This window comes from Glycine max, chromosome 17 (genome assembly GCF_000004515.6).
Source record: "Glycine max cultivar Williams 82 chromosome 17, Glycine_max_v4.0, whole genome shotgun sequence".
Classification (NCBI taxonomy): Eukaryota; Viridiplantae; Streptophyta; class Magnoliopsida; order Fabales; family Fabaceae; genus Glycine; species Glycine max.
The window spans coordinates 39,949,198-39,969,363 of NC_038253.2; the positions used below are offsets into that span (position 1 = coordinate 39,949,198).

At 31.5% G+C, this 20,166-nt stretch overlaps 2 protein-coding genes across 2 annotated transcripts; one reads left to right on the top strand and one right to left on the bottom strand.

The window, feature by feature from the left end:
* Positions 1-4,065: 4,065 nt before the first annotated feature.
* On the bottom strand, positions 4,066-6,980 carry LOC121173887 (uncharacterized). The gene is made up of 2 exons (XM_041011433.1): positions 6,324-6,980; positions 4,066-6,080 (listed from the first exon to the last, which is right to left on the bottom strand). Exons 1-2 carry the CDS (start codon positions 6,978-6,980, stop codon positions 4,371-4,373), a joined length of 2,367 nt encoding a protein of 788 aa, XP_040867367.1. The 3' UTR covers positions 4,066-4,370.
* An 884-nt stretch (positions 6,981-7,864) lies between these two features.
* On the top strand, positions 7,865-8,215 carry LOC106796711 (calmodulin-like protein 4). Its single transcript, XM_014769637.1, has one exon. It carries the CDS (start codon positions 7,865-7,867, stop codon positions 8,213-8,215), a length of 351 nt encoding a protein of 116 aa, XP_014625123.1.
* The last annotated feature ends 11,951 nt before the right edge of the window (positions 8,216-20,166 follow it).

Genomic DNA, 20,166 nt, shown 5'->3' on the forward strand with positions numbered 1-20,166 from the left:
CTTCTCTTTATCATAAAACACTCGTACGTGTAAGTGTTTATTTGTGATTATATTAATAAGTTATTTTCAGTTGTTTTTTTATTCATATATTTGTTTCTTTTAATTTTTATATTTTAATTAATTAAAATATTTCTTTGATACCTTAAATAAATCTTAAGTCTAGAGTTCAATTGAATTAAAATAAAATAAATCAAATGTATGTGAAATTAAAAGATTAAATTAAAATTATAAATTTTTTAAAATTAAAGACTAAAATCATACAAAAATAGTAATAAAAAGATCAAAATTACGTATTAGAAACAATAAAAAAATCAAAATTGTAATTTACACTTTTAAGATTTTATTCCTATTACATGTGGTTATTATTTTGAGCCAACAAAAGCACAAATTCTACAATGATATAGCAGCATTAACACTGCAATTCCACTCATTAGTTTTGTAATTGTTTACGGACTTTAACTCCATTTTCATTATTTTATTTCTTTAAAACTAAATTAGTTTATTGACAAAAAATACACGGGAGAATAAGAATAATTTCGTTACTTTATGGTTAGAGTAAGGCCACAAAGAACATTTCGTTAAGTTTTAGATAAGTTTCAACACATCTTCACTATTTGACTAAACTTTTTGGTCACCACATGTTGCATTATATCTAATAGCTTTGTCAATGATCATTTTTTTAAAAAAAAAATTAATTGATATCAATAATTTTTAATAGAATCTTTCTTGTTAATTATGTTTTCATTGCATATGCTTAAATCCGAAGTCTTGTTAATTTAAGGAATTCAAACTATGAACTCAATTTCACTAGGATGAACACATGTTGATTTTACTATTTAATTTGACTAATTGACAAATCTGGTGGAGTATTATTTTATTCTTCTTTGAAACACTACTGTCGTTTCTTTTTATTTAGAAACCAACACACAGATTAAAAGTTTTAATTCATATCTTAATATACCTTTGTTTATATTTAAAAAATTAATATTTTTTATAATAACTATATAATTAAAAAAATTAAAAATAGATAAAATTTAGTTGAGGCGCCCCCCCCCCCCCCCCCCCTCCCCCCCAATTTATGTAAATTTATTTCTACTATATAATATCCTTATATATACATAAATCAGAATAACTATCATAAGCACAAACATTTTTAGTTGCTTTTCTTTTGATAAAAGAATTTTTCTTAATATCTTAACTCTTTTACTCTATCATTTTAATACTTTTAGTTGTAACTTAAGTTTTAATATTTTTAAAAAATGAATTATCAATAATTAAAATTAACATTGGATCACAATTATTTCTCATAAATCTAAATTATAATTTAAATGTTAAAATAATATTTATTTAAAATAAATCTAATTATAATATATTTATATATTTAAAATATTTATTTATTACAAGTTTTACTTACATAAAATAAATGTTTATTGTATGTAATGCAGAACCTAAAATACTAATAGTAAATAAATGTCCCATTCATATATAACAAATTCTTATAGTCTTCTATCACGAAGATTTAACTCAATTAGATACGTGAATTAGTGTAAACTTTTAATACTTGTGCTGGTCATGAATTCTTAAGAAAAAAATAAATATTCTTATGGTCTTCTTGTAATTTCATTTACTTTAATTTGGTTATTCTTATTCCATATATCTTCACAACCACTAAAGTAATAAATGATTACTGGAATCTCAGTCATGGGAAGAAGAATATATATCTTTTGGGCCGGTCTTATGTGCTCAAGATTACAATGCTCCTACACGTTAGAGATTCTGTTTGATTTTGAGATTACTCCTTGTGTCTGAAGCTGGAAGAGCAGAATGTGGTGTACGTCCATACAGGTGTGGATAGAATCGTACGTGTATGTCAAGGATGGATAAATTTGCTTTGAGTATGGATTTTTGTTATTCTGTGGGCAATTTGGCAGGGACGTAATGAATGGCTATAACAAGTAAAACAACTAACCAGATATTGCTATATCACTCTTGATATCCTATAATCCAGAATTTTTGAAGGTGAACTGAATATTGATGCATCAGTGAAAGAAGGAGTTGGCACTGGCCGGTCTTATATATTCGTGATCACTTTGGTCAGGATTCTTACGCAAAGGAGAAAAGGATACACAGAGAATGTGTAATGTATATCAGAAATATAAAACAGGCCAGGCAACAAAAATGGAAATAGGTGATTGTATCATAAAAGGACACTGATAATTTTCATAGTATTGCAGAATTCGTTACAGCAAAATGATTAAAAAGGGAACTAGTAGCAGAAAAGTATGGACAGAAAATGAACCAACAAGAGAGAGAAAAGGTTCTTAATTCGTTACATCCTCCTCTCTACTATTCTCATGCTTAGCTAATTATACTACTACCTCACACCCAATATCCCTTCAGACGTGTGTTTTCCCTTTTGTTGTGGGCCCCTCTTTCCCAACCATGTAACTAATTCATTTTGTGTCAAATTATTTCCCTCTTTTGTCCCTTCAACTTTATCCTTGCTGCTAGCACTTGTTACAATTCCCCCTCCATCAAAATTAACCTTGTCCTCAAGGTTAAAATCTGGAAAAGCCTCACTTAGAATTGACTGATCTTCCCATGTGGCATTAGAAGAATCCAATCCCTCCCACAAGATGAGATGTTGTTTGACCTGTTGATTTCCCCTGATAATGGTTCTTGTTTGCAATATGGAAACTGGTTGGATCATTGGTCTGGAATCAGTAGTTGTCATAGGCAATGGTATGTATGGTTGAGCATGGTTACCATGGCAAAGTTTCAGTTGTGAAATGTGAAAAACAGGATGAATTTTGGTGTTCTCTGGTAAGTCTAACTTGTAGGCCACTTTCCCAATCTTTTTAACAATTGTAAAAGGACCAAAGTAATGGAGGCTAAGTTTTTTATTCTTCCTCAGAGCAAGGGAATGTTGCCTATATGGTTGAAGCTTCACTAGAGCCTTGTCACCAATCTGAAATTCAACATGTTTTCTTTTCAAATCAGCATTCTTCTTTTGAATTTGTTGTGCCCTGAGTAAATGAGTCTTAAGCTGAGCCAAAATTTGATCTCTAAGCAGCAGTTGTTCTTGTACAGAGACTGGTTCATCATTAATAGGTGCATACCGAAGCAATTTTGGTGGGTCCCTTCCATAGACAGCTTTAAAGGGAGACATACCAGTGCTAGTATGGTAAGCAGTGTTATACCAATACTCAGCCCAGGGTAATAGCTTGACCCATTCCTTGGGGTTGTCAAAAGTGAAACATCTGGGATACATTTCAAGGCATTTGTTGAGTGCCTCAGAGTGACCATCTGTTTGTGGGTGGTAAGCTGTGGACATGGTCAAAGTTGTACCACTTAATTTCAGAAGATGTTGCCAAAATTGACTTGTAAATACCTTATCCCTATTAGAAACTATAGTCTTAGGGATACCATGTAGTTTGACTACCATGTTCATGAAGGTTTCTGCAACTTGCTTACTGTTATAGTCACTTTTTAGTGTTGCAAAGTGAGCATATTTAGATAATCTGTCCACAACTACATAGATCACTGTATAGCCATGAGATGGAGGTAACCCTGTAATGAAGTCCATAGCCAAATCCTCCCAGATTTGGTTGGGTATTGGCAACGGCTGTAGGAGTCCTGAGGGAAGAACAATAGCTGTTTTGGCTTGTTGGCAGACCAAACATTGTTGAACAAAGTCCTTGATGTCACCATGCATTCCAGACCAATAAAATTGGGAGGCAATTCTAGCCAAAGTTCTGGTATAACCAGCGTGTCCACCCATAGTAGAACTATGAAATTCCTTTAGTATTTGTTGGATCATATCATGGTTTTTGGGAACAACAAGTTTACCCTTCCACAGTAGTAGCTTGTCTTGGACTGAATAGTGTGAATTGACTGACCCCTTTTAAGTGCAAGATGAAATAATAACTGCTAGGTCAGGGTCTGCAGCTTGTGCTTTCCGCAAGACCTCTATAAAGTGTATTTTTGTAGCTGACCAAGCCATGAAAAATGACCTGGATAGTGCATCAGCAGGGATATTCTCTTTCCCTGGTTTGTATTCAATAGTAAAATCATATCCAAGGAGCTTAGGTAGCCATGACTGTTGTTCAGGAGTTTGCAAGGCTTGTTCAGTGAGTGTTTTCAGGCTCTTTTGATCAGTTTGAATAATGAATTTATGGCCCAGCAAGTAATGTCTAAATTTGGAGATAGCCTCAGTGATAGCAAAAGATTCTCTAGAATAAGCAGATTGTTTCTGCATTCATGATGAGAGTTTCCTAGAGAAGAATGCAATGGGGCGTCCTTCTTGACTTAGGACAACTCCAATGCCATTTCCTGATGCATCAGTTTCCAAAATGAAAGGCTTTGCAAAATTAGGCAAGGCTAATTAATACAGGAGCCTTAGTAATTGCCTGTTTTAATGCTGTAAAAGCTACAGTAGCAGTGGGGTCCCATGTAAAACTGTCTTTCTTAAGAAGATTTGTGAGTACAGAAGCTGTGGATGCATAACCCTTTATGAACCTTCTATAATAACCAGTAAGTCCCAAGAAGCCTCTTAATTGTTTTAGATTCTGAGGAACTGGCCAATCAATTACAGCTTGCACTTTGTCTTTATCCATAGCCACACCTTCACCAGAAACAGTATGGCCTAGATATTCAACTTCAGTTAAACCAAATGCACATTTAGACAGCTTAGCAAATAATTGGTTATACTGCAGCACCTGTAAAACTGATTCTAGATGTTGCAGATGAGAATTCCAAGTAGGGTTGTATACTAGTATGTCATTAAAGAAGACAAGAACATATTTCCTCAATAAACCCCGGAACACATCATTCATCAAACTTTGAAAAGTTGCAGGGGAATTAGTGAGCCCAAAGGGCATCACGAGCCACTCATAATGGCCTTGATGAGTCCTAAAAGCAGTCTTGTATCTGTCCTCTTTGTTCATCAAAATCTGATGAAAGCCAGATCTAAGATCCAATTTGGAGAAAAATCTAGCTCCATACAACTCATCTATCAATTCATCTACAGTAGGTATAGGAAAACTATCTTTGATGATGATAGCATTTAAAGTCCTATAATCAGTGCAAAACCTCCATGTCCCATCTTTCTTTTTCACTAAAATGATAGGTGAGGAAAAAGGGCTTGTGCTGGGTGAAATAATACCTTCATTGAGCATGTCCTGAACCATCTTTTCAATTTGTTCCTTCTGACTATGGGGGTATCTGTATGGTTTGACTTTGACAGGTTGGGATCCTTGCATCAAGGGAATAGAGTGATTTTGAATTCTAGGAGGTGGTAATCCAACAGGAACAACAAAAACATCTTTGTAAGTGTGTAACAGAGTGGTTAGTGCAGGGTCCATATTTGGTGGAAGCTCCAGTAAGTGATCCTGAGGACCATGAAATCGTGTAAAGCAAAGGGAGTATAGTTCTGCAATTGAATGTGTATGCTGCAATCTCCTCAATTGATGGCATTGAGCTACGCTTGGTAACTGTAATTGATCTCCTTGCAACGTAATGAAGTGGTTGTTACTGAAGAATTTTAGAGTTAATTTGCTATAGTCTGAGATGTGTGGACCCAATGTAGACAGCCATGATGCACCCAGTACCACATCTGCTCCAGCTACTGGCAATAAGTAAGCAGGTAAAACCACGGAATGGCCTTGAATCTTAACCTCCAATTCTCTTATAAGTCCTTCCACAGTAAGAGCATTGCCATTCCCCACCAACACCTTGAACTCAGGGATAGGTTCAATTGGTAATTTCAGACAATGTGCAATTATGGGTTGTAAGGAGTTATCTGAACTTCCACTATCCAGCAAGATCTGTACCTGCATTCCATTAATCAATCCAGTGAATCGCATTGTTCCCAAACCTGATGATCCTTTTAAATTAAAGGATAAGTGCGGTTCAGTTTGTTGAGGCCGCTCCAGAGTAACCTCATCCAATTTCTCAATGGCACTTTCATCAAAAACTTCATCATCTTCTACTTGTAAGAGGAGATATTGTTTGTTAGGACATCGGTGAGCAGGAGTAAACTTGTCATCACAAGTGAAATAGAGTCCTTTCTCGCGCCTAAGCTACATTTCAGCGGCTGACATTTTCTTAATTTGGCTAGAGGTTGGGGGACTAGGGAGTAATGGTGGTAAACTTGAGGATTTCAGGGATTGAGAGACATTTTGGTTTGTGGTTGGATTTGGTTTTTGGTATGTGTATGGGCTTGTAGGTTGGTTATGGTTAAAATTGGTATGATAGTTCCTGACTTTATAAGAGTATTTTTCTTCATACAATTTTGCTAATGACACACATCTCAGCAATATAACAGAATTTTGAGCAATCACATCTCTTTTAATGTTAGGTTTGAGTCCTCCAACAAAACAATCCAGCAAGGCTTCCATCGTAACACCTTGAACCCGATTAGCCAATGCTGTAAATTTCACATAATAATCTTGAACCATAGTTTCTTGCTGTAATTTGAACAAGTCAGATCTAGCACATTCATATGGTGAAGGGCCATATTCCAATTTCAGAACTCTAGTGAATGTAGTCCAAGAAGGAAAAGCATTATCGCGGGATTGCATTTGAAAACAAGGAACAACTTCCTTATCAAGATGAACAGCAACAATAATCAAACGTTGCTCATCCGGAGTATGGTAGTAATTAAAAAATTGCTCAGCCTTGAATATCCATTGTAAAACATCAGATCCATCAAATCTAGGAAAATCTAGTTTGACATTTTGAACCTGAAGTGGTGGATTCGAAGGTCCTGAATTGTTCCTAAGCAAGGAGGTGATGTGTGATTCAATTGTTTCAAATCTAGTATCCTGATCATTTTCTCTCATTGTTAAATGCTCAAGGAGTGATTTCAACTCTTGGTCACGCGATTCCATCATCTCTGCAAGTTTCTTGATGTCCACCAGAAGATCTTTGAGGCGAGCTACCTCTGCCGTGAGTTTCTTCATGTGTGTGTTCTCCGCCATGAAGAGATAAAAGCACCAATTGTAAAGTATATTAGAAATATAAAACAGGCCAAGCAACAAAAATGGAAATAGGAGATTGTATCATAAAAGGACACTGATAATTTTCTTAGTATTGCAGAATTCGTTACAGCAAAATGATTAAAAATAAACTGCATCCCAAACTGAATAAAATATTTACTTTTAAATTAGTTAAGAATTTATTCAATCTTATTTTCTAGACATCATGCTTAAATTCAGGGACAAAAATTACTATTGAGATTTTTTTCTCTTTTTAACTATTCTTTGTCTTCCCTTTGAAGATTTTACGAATAAAAAAAAAGGATACATATATCTATATACATGCATTATGCAAAAGGATAACGGATCCCATCGACCAGAGAATCAGAATCATATTCTCCATAAGAATCATAGTCAAAAGGACCCAAGAATCTAATTAATTTGGACTGGGTGAGAATAAGAATTAATGCAACTTTAGAAGAAAAAAAGTAGTTGCATACTTACATATAACTATAAAATCATTTTCTACAAGAATGTTATTATAACAGTTTCTTTAGAATCATATCTAGCGCGCTAATAGCTACCAGGTGTCATTACTCATTACTATGTGATATAGCTTCTTCAAGAAGTTGTTATATATCTTAGCCGAAATACAGAAGAAAAAAAGAAATGAAAAACAAAGAACAATATCTAAAAGACAAAAAAACATCTAGCATACCTAATAATAATAATTAAGATTTATGACTAGATAGACCCCGTGAGACTCTTGCTAGCTAGCTATATAAATCTTTTCGTCTTGGCATTTTAAAAAACATAGCCCACTCATCTCCATAAACACACTTAATTAGCATCGGTGACCTTAGAGAAATAACACAGATAAGATCAAAATGCCAATATTCATCCCTGCCATGACTGAGCACAAGGCCCTACCTCCGAATAACACATATAAGCATGTGTTTATCCCGCCCGTGCCTGGGTACAGGCACCTACCTCCGAATATAATCGTCACCGAAAATCAAATAAGGGAAATATTGAGAAAAGCAGATAGTAATGGAGACGGTCGTTTGAGCAAAGAAGAACTTAAGAAAGCTTTCATAGAATTTGGATCCAAGATGCCCGGATGGAGAGCATGTCGTCTTCTAAGGAAAGCTGACACCAACCACGACGGAGTACTCACCATGGAAGAACTTGACACCATTGTTGATTTTGCTCTTGCTAGGTACACATTCAGGAAGTAAATATATATGCATGATATGATATCATCGCGCCCATATGCCTTAATCCCAAAGCATCTAAATGAGGCGCATGTACGTCTATAACTAATTATTTATGGTAGAATAATATGAGCTAGCAGGCTATATGATCGGCCTCTACTTTGTATAATCAAAACTAGGATATAATGGAAGCATGTTTGCTTCTTGGTCGGGTAGATATCTTTACCAGTATTAGGTTTAGGTCATGTCAGATGGAATTGGTGTACAGTGCACTTGTCAATCCATCAATAAGAGCATGTCGTCTTCTAAGGAGAGCAGACGCCAACCACGATGGAGTACTCACCATCGAAGAACTTGACACCATTGTTGATTTTGCTCTTGCTAGGTACAAGTTCAGGAAGTAAAAATGCATGATATAATATCATCACGCCCATATGCAAGCAATAATCGGGTTTTACTACACCCGAAAGCATCTAAATGAGGCGCATGCATGTTTATATATGTACATATAAGCTAATAATAATGGTAAAAGATGAGCTACCTATGATGGAGAATCATGTTTGGTTGTTCCTCGGGTTGATAACTTAATCCGTATTTAGGTTTAGGTCAAGTCTGATCAAGTGAATCTGACTTATTTACTAAGGATGCTTTTAGAAGTTGGATCAAGTTAAGTTTCAGCTTATCTTATGAGATAGTATTTGTATAAGTGTTTTCTTGTCGTAATTTTTCAGAACTTATTTTCAGGTTATTTCAATATTTTCTCTAGCTTACAAATATAAAAATAATTTAACAATATTTCTGCCTCAAATATTATAGAAACAACTTAACATAAGAATTTACATGATAAATATTTTTTAAAATTTATTAAATTAAAAAAGTCATACTTCAGTTATTTAAAGTCTTTTAAATATTACAAACCGACCTATTTATGTAAACACATGTAGTATAATAAAAGTTTAGTTTATAGATATTATCAATATTATAATTTTTTACAAACATTTGATAAAATTTACTTTATTTCCACAATATTATATATATTAATAAATAAGATGATATGACAGAATAATATAATAAATTTTATTCGATATGTTTTTTATTAGCCAAAATAATATTATAAAAACAAGGGTCCGGTATAAGCGATATGATTTCCTACCAAAAGAGTACACAAACCAAAGAACTCCGAAAGAGTTTCTCACTTTAATCTCTCATATTTATTCATTCTATTTTATTTTTTTTACTCTACACAAACTGATAGAGAGACAGCCTTTTATAGGCAAAACAAAACAATAAAATAAAAACACTTAATAAGTAACCAGTCTGATTAGCTTTAGAAATATTGTAGGTCGTTCAGTTAGGTGGTGAAGGAAATTTCCAACATTTACAGTATTCTTGAATCTACTTTAAAGTAAATTATTTTAATGATAATTAACTAAGATTAATGGGCAGTGCAGCACCTGTAATGTTTGAATTTAACTTTTCAAACTTCTCCAAACTTCTAGTAAAGCAACGATTTTTATTTTTTTTAGCTTGATTTAATTAACAGGACAAATTGTATTTATTAGAGTAAATTACAATAATTTCTCAAAGTCTGAAATTTATTTTGATTACACATACATCTCCTTTTTCATCTTATATAAAACCTTTTAACTTTTTCATTTTTATTACAGTGACACCTAGCTTCAATTCTTGCTTTGCTAATTAATCTTTGCGAATCAAGAATACTTGATCATTCAGTCTTGAGTCTTGTAGATCTAATTTCCTTTCAGGTTTTTCATCTCTCTCGTGATTGTTCAATTCTTAACATCATTCATACCATGGAGGAGAAAAACACTAAATAGTAAATAATATATTACTTGATATATATATATATATATATGGTTTGTCATTGAAAGGGGCGCCAAGTGGAAGAAGGACATCTTGTTGGTGACATAAATGCTACTGGAAATGCTATATATTAATAACTTTACCTGTTTGTTTTATTATGAGCATTGGCCACTTGGAGATTTATTGCAGTGACTAAGTTTCTTATTTCTTTTTTTCCAATAGATATGGCAGTGTATTGGTGGCCTTGTGGGGATGGCTTATTGGACTCGGTTATATATGTTATATTAACATGGTGAATTGTGTTAATATTGGGTAACCTTGTTTCTTTAGCATTGGATGTTGTTGGATTTGGCATCCATCGTGCCTTTTTTTGCTGATTAAATATAATTTTGCTGATTAAAAAAAGTACTTGATATGTCAAACACCTACTTCAGCAAGCTAAGGTTTTATAATTAAGGAAGAAACAGTACTACGGGAAGAGGGAGAGGGATCATTTGTGAACACAACCGCTATGATCTTAAGTAATTGGAACCTGATTCCCTTTCAATATTTGCAATAATTAAAATATTCTTGGTTTGAAAATTTGACCAACAGGAACAAGAATTTGGAGAAGCTTGGTGCTTAATTCATATATGTGACCAAATGTGCGTGACGCCAAGGCTTTTTACAAGCATTGACGTGTTGATACCATAATTTGATCCTTTTATAAAATTAGAATAAAGTCGTTAATAAATTGGTTTGGGAAGTTGGTGCGGTTCAAATAATTGGATTTTGACTTTAATAACGTGACTCTCTTCAGTGGGACTCCGGGTGGTTTGTAAGAATTTTGGGGCTTAAGTGTTGTACAGAAATTTACTATAATATTAAGTATTCATCTTTATATTAATTTTCTATTTTTAAAGTCGTAAAATTAATTATTCATATTTTATGATTAGGTAATTCTAGTATTAATTTATTCTCAATGGCGTTAATTCAATCAATTTATTTCATAATATTGTTGATATTATATAGATAAAAATTTATGTAAGTTTAATTTCGGAAAACTTCTTTGACTATGACAATTGTTACGTGTATACATTTGAAAAAAATCATTTGATATATTTTAATTTTTTTTAATTAATATCTTTCTCAATATTTTTTATTTTGAAAATAGATCAAGACAGTTAGAATATTTACTAAATCTATAAGATGTTTAAAGTTTATTATAATATTTTTCAATTCATCCTCACTTAAAATTTAACTTTTTCGAATTCAAATTAAAAATGATTTCATACGGTAAAAGTTGTTCAGATCGAATTGCAAAAGAAGAATTTTCTCGCATTAAAATTATTGGTGTCAGTTTAAATCATCTACAAATATGTCCAGTTTTTTTATAGAACAGTTTTAAAAACTGATTAATTTGTATAAAATTGAATTTAGAATCAATTTATGGCTTATAATTGAAGATTATGATTTAAAATCATTTTTAAAATTAATTTATAGTTGAAGGATTTAATTGATGTGAACCAACAATATAAAAAAATGCACCATTAATTAATTATGAAAAGGTCACATATTTAAAAAGTTTAAATTTTATATATATTAACTATCATAAAAATCATAGTGTAAAACAATTAAACTCATAATTTAAAATTAGTTTTAGAACTGAGGCCCCACATGCGCCCATGAAATTGAACTTCCCAAATTTTGGCAAAATATTCTTGCACCTAATTAAAAATTTATATTTTTAGCCGAGGCTGATTCTGTAGCTAACCTATAAGTAATGTGTTGGCTAAGATTTATTTTTTAAAATATATAGAAATTCTTTCTTATCCTGTGCTCTTGGTAAAGTTACTTTCCTATATTAATGAACAAAAGCTAATAATAACCCAAATGGGCGACTCGTCCCATCAAAGAATCATATGCCACAATTGTCACAAACGTCCTATTTGCACTAGGTGATGAGAATAATTAACTAATTCAGCTTTAGAAGAATAAAAATATTATATAATTAGACAAGTTACAGATTTATACGTATAATATATCAATGATGAACTCCCTTTTAATTTTGATTTTAATAATTATAAGATCATTATCCTCTATTTTAATGAAGATCTTTTTGCTGATTAAAAAAATATATTCGAAAAACAAGACTGCCTAAAGCAAGGGAAATTTAAACCTAACCTTGAAGTTATAAGTTAATAGCCTTAGTTTAGGATTTATTGTAAGTTTTTTTAGAAACGTTTCTAAGATAAGTAAATATAAAAAACTGAATAAGATAAATTTTTACCGCAGGCTAAAATAAATTTCTCATTAATTTATAGAAACTTACTCATAATTTTGAATCTTTTTTTACCGAGAGTAGGCTTTTTTTACATTTTTTTAATTGGGGATCACTTTTAAATAATTTTCCCAGACTTAGAAATCGTGACGTTTGTTATGATTTTTTTTAACTAAAATTATAAATAATTTTACGACTTCAAAATTTTTATGATTTTAAAGTCGTAACAATTTCTTTTTCATTTTGAAGTTGTGAATTTACAAATGACTTCACTGTTCATGATCTTCAAAGTTGTTGAAATTGATACCACTTTGCTATTTAATATTTAAATATTATATTTTATAATATTGTATGCTAGGTGCACTAGTTAGTGTTCATTATCCGTGTTAAATTAATTTTGTTTTAGTGTTTTACAAATTAAAATAATTCATTACATAATAATATTTTAGGATTTAATCGTTTAATAAATTATAATTGTTAAGTTAATATTAATTTAGGGTTTTAAAATTTTAATCAGTTATATACTGTATTATTTTATGGTAGCTATTATTATTTGTATTGACGTGAATGCAGTAGTAGTTAGTATTCATACTATTTTTATTGTTTTAGTGTTTAGTTATTATTAATTTTTAAATTAAAGTGTTTTAGAATTTTAGTATGTATTTTTATTAAAAGATTATCTAAATTTTAAATAAAAAAATTTAAATAAAACAATATTAAAAAGATATAATATAAAAAAATATATAACATATATTATATCTTTTATCAACATATATGATTTTTTTTGTTAATACATGAGACTTTTTAGGTTTATAAAGATTGTTTTTGGTTGCACATCTGAAAGACAAGACGACGCCCAGCAGTTACATGAAAATCAGAGGCTTGAAATACTAACTTCCATGTTAAAAGCAGCTCAAATTTGACGCGCAACCAAACGAGTTGAAATACTAACTTCCTTTGCTGATAAGATTAACATGGCAGTAAACTAAATTAAATGCACTTGATATGCAAACAACTACATTAGCAAAGGTTTTTTAAGGAAGAAAAAATATGAGGAGAGGTAGAGGGGATCAATGTGTGCACACACCCACTATGATTATCAGAACCCAATTCCCTTCAACATTTGCAACATTTAAAATATTAATAATGTGCGTGAAAATTCGACCAAGAACCAACGGGAACAAGAATTTGGGGAAGGTTGTTGCTTCATATATATGTCATATACGTGACCAAATGTGCGTGACGTCACGAGTTTATTACAACTATTGACGTGCTCGTATACAATTGGGATGCTAAAAGAATATATTCTATGGTAGTTTTTTATTAATGAAGAAAAGGAAAGTAGAATCATAAGGGTACAAAAACTATATCAAATGAATCAGCAGTCATACAAGGTAAAATATATAACATTGGGATAAAGTTTTAGTGTGACTAATGACACACTAATGGAAATTTTCTTTTTTCAGAAAAAATATCAGTTTAATCATATGCTTTCCAAGTGTGAATGATACAAATTTTTCATTGGAGGATAAAAATGAATTAATAAATATAATTATCGTCACAAATTAATAAAACAAAGTGATTACTCTGAATCATATCAACAACAACTAAGGAATCTACATTCTATCACAGTTTACATTTATGCTAGCTAGTTCTTATAAGTTGATATATTGTAATTGATTCCTTTTATAAAAAGTCGCTGATAAATAGGTTTAATTTGGAGAAATATTGGTGATGTTCAAATCATTGGATTCTGGCTGTACGTACTCGTGGCTCTCTTCAATGTGGTGGTTTGGACAAATTTTTAGATAAATTTAATATAATATAAAGTATTAATCTTTATATTAATTAATTTTCCATTTGTTAAGTTGTAAAATTATTTATTAATAATTTATAATAAAGGGTTCTAGCATTTTATTTTAAATGGATAATTCATTTTTTTACATAAGTGCTAATTCATTTAATTTATCTTATAATATTATAGATCTTAAATAAAATTTAAATAATTTTAATTCTAAGAAAACTTCTTTTGAAGATGACAACTGTTAATCAGTAATATTCTATAAATAATACATATATTTGAAAACTAATTTAATCTTTTGATATATTTTAACATTAATATTTCTATTAAAGTGTTATTTTCTTGTGTTAATATTTTTCTGAATATTTTAAATTTTGAAAACAGATCAGGACTTAGAATACTACTAAATCTTTAAAAAGTTTAAAGTTTAATATAATATATTTTTTGAATTAACCTCAAGTTTAATGTTTTTGTTCTCATAAAAAATAAAAAATGGTTTCATATTATGTAAAAGTTGTTTAAAATAATCTCAAAATTAGAAATATATAGATTGATCTACTATGCATAGGAAATATTTAATATGAAAAGTGTCCTGTTGTATTAAATTTAAACTAAAACTATTAAATTTTATATTATATCATTTATATAGAGAGAGAGAGAGAGAGAGAAAATAAAATAAAACAACCATTAAGGAAGTGTTTTGCTGCACCTCCATAGCCCTACATCTTCTAATTATACTATCAATCAATTATTTTTCTCACCAACTATTAAAACATTGAAGCATAACACAAATTTCAATTGAAATACTCAATTATTAAAAATACCAATATTGCATTTCCAATGGTCTTGCACTTTTTTAAACCCCGGTGGAATCTTTTATAAACCTTTTTTGTTTTTATCAGCCAATGTTAGTTATTATTTTTTTGTTAAAATAATCTATCCTTATACCAACTTTCTACGAATGACATACACATGTTCCTAAAGGATTCAACGCTAACTAATAGATAGAGAGCATGCAGGACCTTAGAAAGTTTAGCCACCTAATTCCTACTTAGGCTTGTAATTAATAAGATATATATATATATATATATATATATATATATATATATATATATATATATATAAAGCTTAGAGTGTAAAAGTATCACAATAGGGAAAAGAATCCCAATTAACTATTGGCTTGTAATAAAATATTGGCTGTTTTCCCTTTCACTTCACCTATATGCAGGATAGAGATTTTACGGTTTCCTTGCTGCGACTTCAACTTACAACTTACAAGGCACTCCAAGCCCAATCTCACAATATGCAATATGAAAAATTGAAAATCCTTCCTTTAGAGAGCTATCTGGAATTAGTATGGATCCAACGCGCTTGAAGTTGAAGTCACTCTTTAGAAAGCTAATTGTGATATAATTCTCACAATTTATTTCTCTTCGAAAGAAATATATCAAATAACATTAGTTGTCCTTTTTGTAATGCCTAGCTGAAAATTATACTGCACACCCTTCGAGATTGTATCAACGCCAAAAGCCTTTGGAGTGTTATATCTAAAAGAAATTATATATTATATGATTTAAGATTATCACCTATTCTTAGTCCCAATCATTTTTTACATGACATATATATATATATATAAGTTTTAAAATTTATGAGCAAAATTTTCCTTGGAATATTACCTTTTACTTCACATTGATTTGCATACGGTAAAAGACAAACAAATTTATTTATTCTATGAAATTGCCTTCCATTAAGGATGGAGTCAACAGGATAAAAGGATCAAATTTCCAAATGTGTAGTCCTCATGGCATACCCTTGTGAATGATACTGTCAAATTCAGTAAACATCAAATGGCTTATTGTGAAAAGGGCTCTTGCGTAATCTTGATGGTGTCTTCATAGTATTTGCTTCAAGTCTCGGTAGTTGTTTTTTATGGTAAAGAATTCAGTGTGGGTGGGAGCTCTAGCTAGGGGACACATGGATAAGATTTGTTGGTGCCAAAGATTTAACTATATATGGACCAATTATGATTTCTTTACCTTTCTACGTATTATTGAGCAGATTTCTTTTTATAAGAAGAGTTCATTGTAATTATTCTTCCTCCACTCTCTTAGATTATTTCAGCCCCTCCCCCCGACAAGAAGCATATGTGAAAAGATTAAATGTCATGTATACCATATCATAGCGATTTTTTTTATGACAGAGAGATTCTTTCTTATCCTCTGTACTTTTGGTAAAGTTATTTTGGATATTTATAAACAAGCTAATAATAATGAAAATGGGTGCATGACTCGCCCCCATCAAAGAATCATATGCCACATTTGACACAATCGTCCTATTTGGACTATATAGGTGATGAGAATAATTAACTAATGCAACTTTAGAGAAGAATAAAAATATTATATAATAAATTGAAGATTTATACGTGCAATATATCAATGATAAACTCCTTTCTAATTTTGATTTTAATATTTATCGAAAATTTGATTTTAATAATTTTTTGGTTACTCGATTAACAAGACTGTCTAAAGAGGGAGATGTAAACCAAGCTAGAACCCTTGAAGTTATACGTTAATAACCTTATATAGCTCACTGCTGACAAAGTAATCCAATGGGGTTTGATTTAATGATGATCGTCAAACTTGGCTGTAGCTGTAGGAAAAGATCGAGTGTGTACAGGAATATATTCTCAAATGGGAGGTCCCTGATTATTCAAACTTGCATCACCTCATTTTTTGCTAGTCAACAGTACCACAGGGCACGTTATCGAACATTTTTGTTCATATATAACTCAGCTAATTAATAACAACCTTGTGTAAGTTTTCTGTCATATCATCAAGAAGAATACAACCACTTGTTCTTCTCGTGATCTTTAGCTTCCCAAGTGTGCATGATATCACTCATACATTTGGCAGGTTTTTAGTCAATGTTATCTTTTTTTGGAGCAACTCACTTTCTTCAACATATAGGTCTTCTTAAAGTAAAAAAAATGTTAAGAAGGCTTTGGTTATCCGTAAGAATTGAAAATAGGATAAAGAGATTTATAATATTTATACCCTCTTAATCAATTGAAGTAGACTTTTTGATTATAAAGTTATAATACAATCATTTAATTATAAGATTTTTTTTTTAAATCAAGATATCATCATAATCGAAAGTAATAAGATTAACTTTCAAAATATAAAAGATTACTAAAATAAATTTTATCTCTTTCAACAAAAAAAATTCATACCCACCGGACAATAAAAAAATCATATATTTAATTATTATTTTAATCCAAAATCTTTAAGTTTAGATTTATAAAAATTTTCTTCAACAATATACGTACTCTCTTATATTCAGTAGCCAACAAATTCTATTAGTGCTCCAACCAATTCTGTTATTGGTGCTGATTGGCAATAGCCATTCCAGTACCTGTAGTTCCTTATAAATTCGATACTTGAAATGAGAAAAAGGGGACAGAATTGCTATTTCAATTTACTTCCATTTCCTGTTAATTAAGTAGCTTAGACTCATAACAATTTAACTCCCGTCGTCCTGGCTCTTGGTGACAAAATAATGAAAATATTGAGAAAAGCAGACAGAGACAACGACGGTTGCTATAACAAGGATGAACTGCAGAATGCTCTGAAGGAATTAGGATCCTGTGGGTATTGATTTATGCATGCAAAATTATCACCCCCTACATATATATTATGTGTGTGTGTGAATAACTATACAACATATGTTCTAATTAATGTCAAGGATTGGAGATATCAAAAGTGAAGATTGCAAATCTGAATATTTGTAGGTGTAGGTGGTCTCATAATTATCTGTTTGTGGATGATATGCTCAAATTTTACCTTTCACCACCTCACATTGGATTGCATATATGTGGCAAAAGACAAACAGATTTATATAAAAGATGATTTATGTATACTAAGACATTGAATTATTTATAATGTAAGTGTTGGTTAATTTTGAAAATCGAGATAATCCTGGATAAATCTGAAGTCGTGTATAAACACTTTCAGATTGAATCAAATTTCGGGGTTCAACCAAAATTGTTCAATCGGATAAAATCAGAAGATTATAATTCAAGAGTTTTGTTTTTGGTCTTGTATGTTTTTCACATGTTATGCTTTCTGAACCAGGATGATTATTTATAATCAAAGAACAGGTGGTTTTTGGCGGTTGATGGAAGTTATTTATTTTTAAAAATTGCCGTTGATGGAAGTTTTAGTAACTTCCATGTAACTTCCAACCGTTGATGGAAGTTTTAGTAACTTCCATGTAACTTCCAACCTTTGCCTAAACCGAACATCTCGTTATTATATTAAAACAAACGTGCACTCTTATTTTAACATAATAAAGAGATCAATTACACTAAAATGTCCAACAAACTTCCCCCATTTTAGTGTAATTACCGATCAAATCACCAAAGTCATAACATACAACAAACTACTGCATAGATGAAATATCGTGACGATTGAATTTCATCTTAGCAAATTACACGTTTCAAATATTCGAATATCAGGGTGTCACTAAGGATTGAACCCTTTCTATTCATAATGAATACATGAAGATAATCTGCACAATAGTTTATAGCATTACTCTTGCTCGACACTAGTTTTACTAGCCTGTGTCCCTATCCTTCATAAGCATATCAAAGCCAAGTCCCAGCTTCTTGAAGCGGCTAAACTTCATGCTTATATAGGTAGTCCTTTTCTTTCTTGCACCTGTAAATGCAATTTTTCAAAAGAACCATTGAGAAGTTATACTTCAACCTCCTTAACTTACAGAACCGAACACATTCCTTTTGGGATACTTTCGATGATGTGTTCCAATCTCTACATGTTAAGCTTTCCACATTGAATTCAGCACCTAATGTCATATTAGATGGGAATTGAGTATCTTAACATAAGAGATTTCATATGGACTTTAATCCTAATCCCACAGCCGACCTTTTCACGAGATCTCTACTTAACCCTTTGGTTAAATGATCGGCCAAATTATGCTGAGTTCTCACAAACTCCACTGATATCACACCATACATGATTAACTCCCGAACCATGTTGTGTCTAACACCCAAGTGTCTAGACTTCCCATTATACACTTGACTATATGCCTTAGCCAAAGTTGCCTGACTATCACACCTGATAGACATGGGAGGTATAGGTTTGGGTCACAATGGAATCTCATAGATCAGATTTCTTAGTCACTCAGCTTCTTTACCAGCTGCTGCTAAAGCTACAAATTCAGATTCCATTGTTGAATTTGTAATGCAGGTCTGTTTCTTGGATGTCCAAGAGATAGCACCTCCTCCAAGGAGGAATACCCAACCACTTGTGGATGAATAATCCTCCATATTGGTTATCCAACTTGCATCAGAGTAACCTTCAATAACCGAAGGAAATCCAGTATATGTCAAACCATAGTCAATGGTTCCCTTTAAGTACTTGAATACTCTATTCATAGCTTACCAATGATGAGAACTAGGATTACTTGTAAACCTACTGAGTTTAGCAACAGCATAAGCTATATTAGGCCTAGTACTAATCATTGCATACATGAGTGATCCTATCGCCCTTGAGTATTCAAGTTGAGACACTGCTACACCTTTATTAGGTAATAGCTTCAAGTTAGGATCAATGGGAGTACTTACCGGAGAACAATCTTTAAAATTAAATTTCTCCAATATCTTCTCAATATAATGTGATTGAGAGATGGAAATACCATTGTTTCCACGTTTGATCTTTATTCCTAAGATCACATTCGCCTCCCCCATATCTTTCATATCAAACTTAGAAGACAAAAATGCCTTAGTTTCATCAACTTGATCTTGGTCGGTACCAAAGATCAACATGTCGTCTACATACAGACAAATGATAACTCCTTTGCCATGAGTATCAAACTTGCTGTATAGATATTTATCTGCTTGGTTTATAACAAAACCACTAGACAACACAACCTCATCAAATTTTTGATGCCATTGCTTAGGCGCTTGTTTCAAGCCATAAAGAGATTTCATCAGTTTACACACCTTATTTCCATTTCCTGGCATAACAAACCCTTCAGGTTGTTTTATGTATATCTCTTCATCCAATTCACCAT

Coding starts and splice junctions, on each gene's coding strand:
- LOC121173887 (XM_041011433.1), bottom strand. CDS start 6,980: ATGGCGGAGAACACACACATGAAGAAACTCACGGCAGAGGTAGCTCGC. Junction 6,081..6,323: donor ATGTGATTGCTCAAAATTCT/GTTATATTGCTG, acceptor GCTGAAATGTAG/CTTAGGCGCGAGAAAGGACT.
- LOC106796711 (XM_014769637.1), top strand. CDS start 7,865: ATGCCAATATTCATCCCTGCCATGACTGAGCACAAGGCCCTACCTCCG.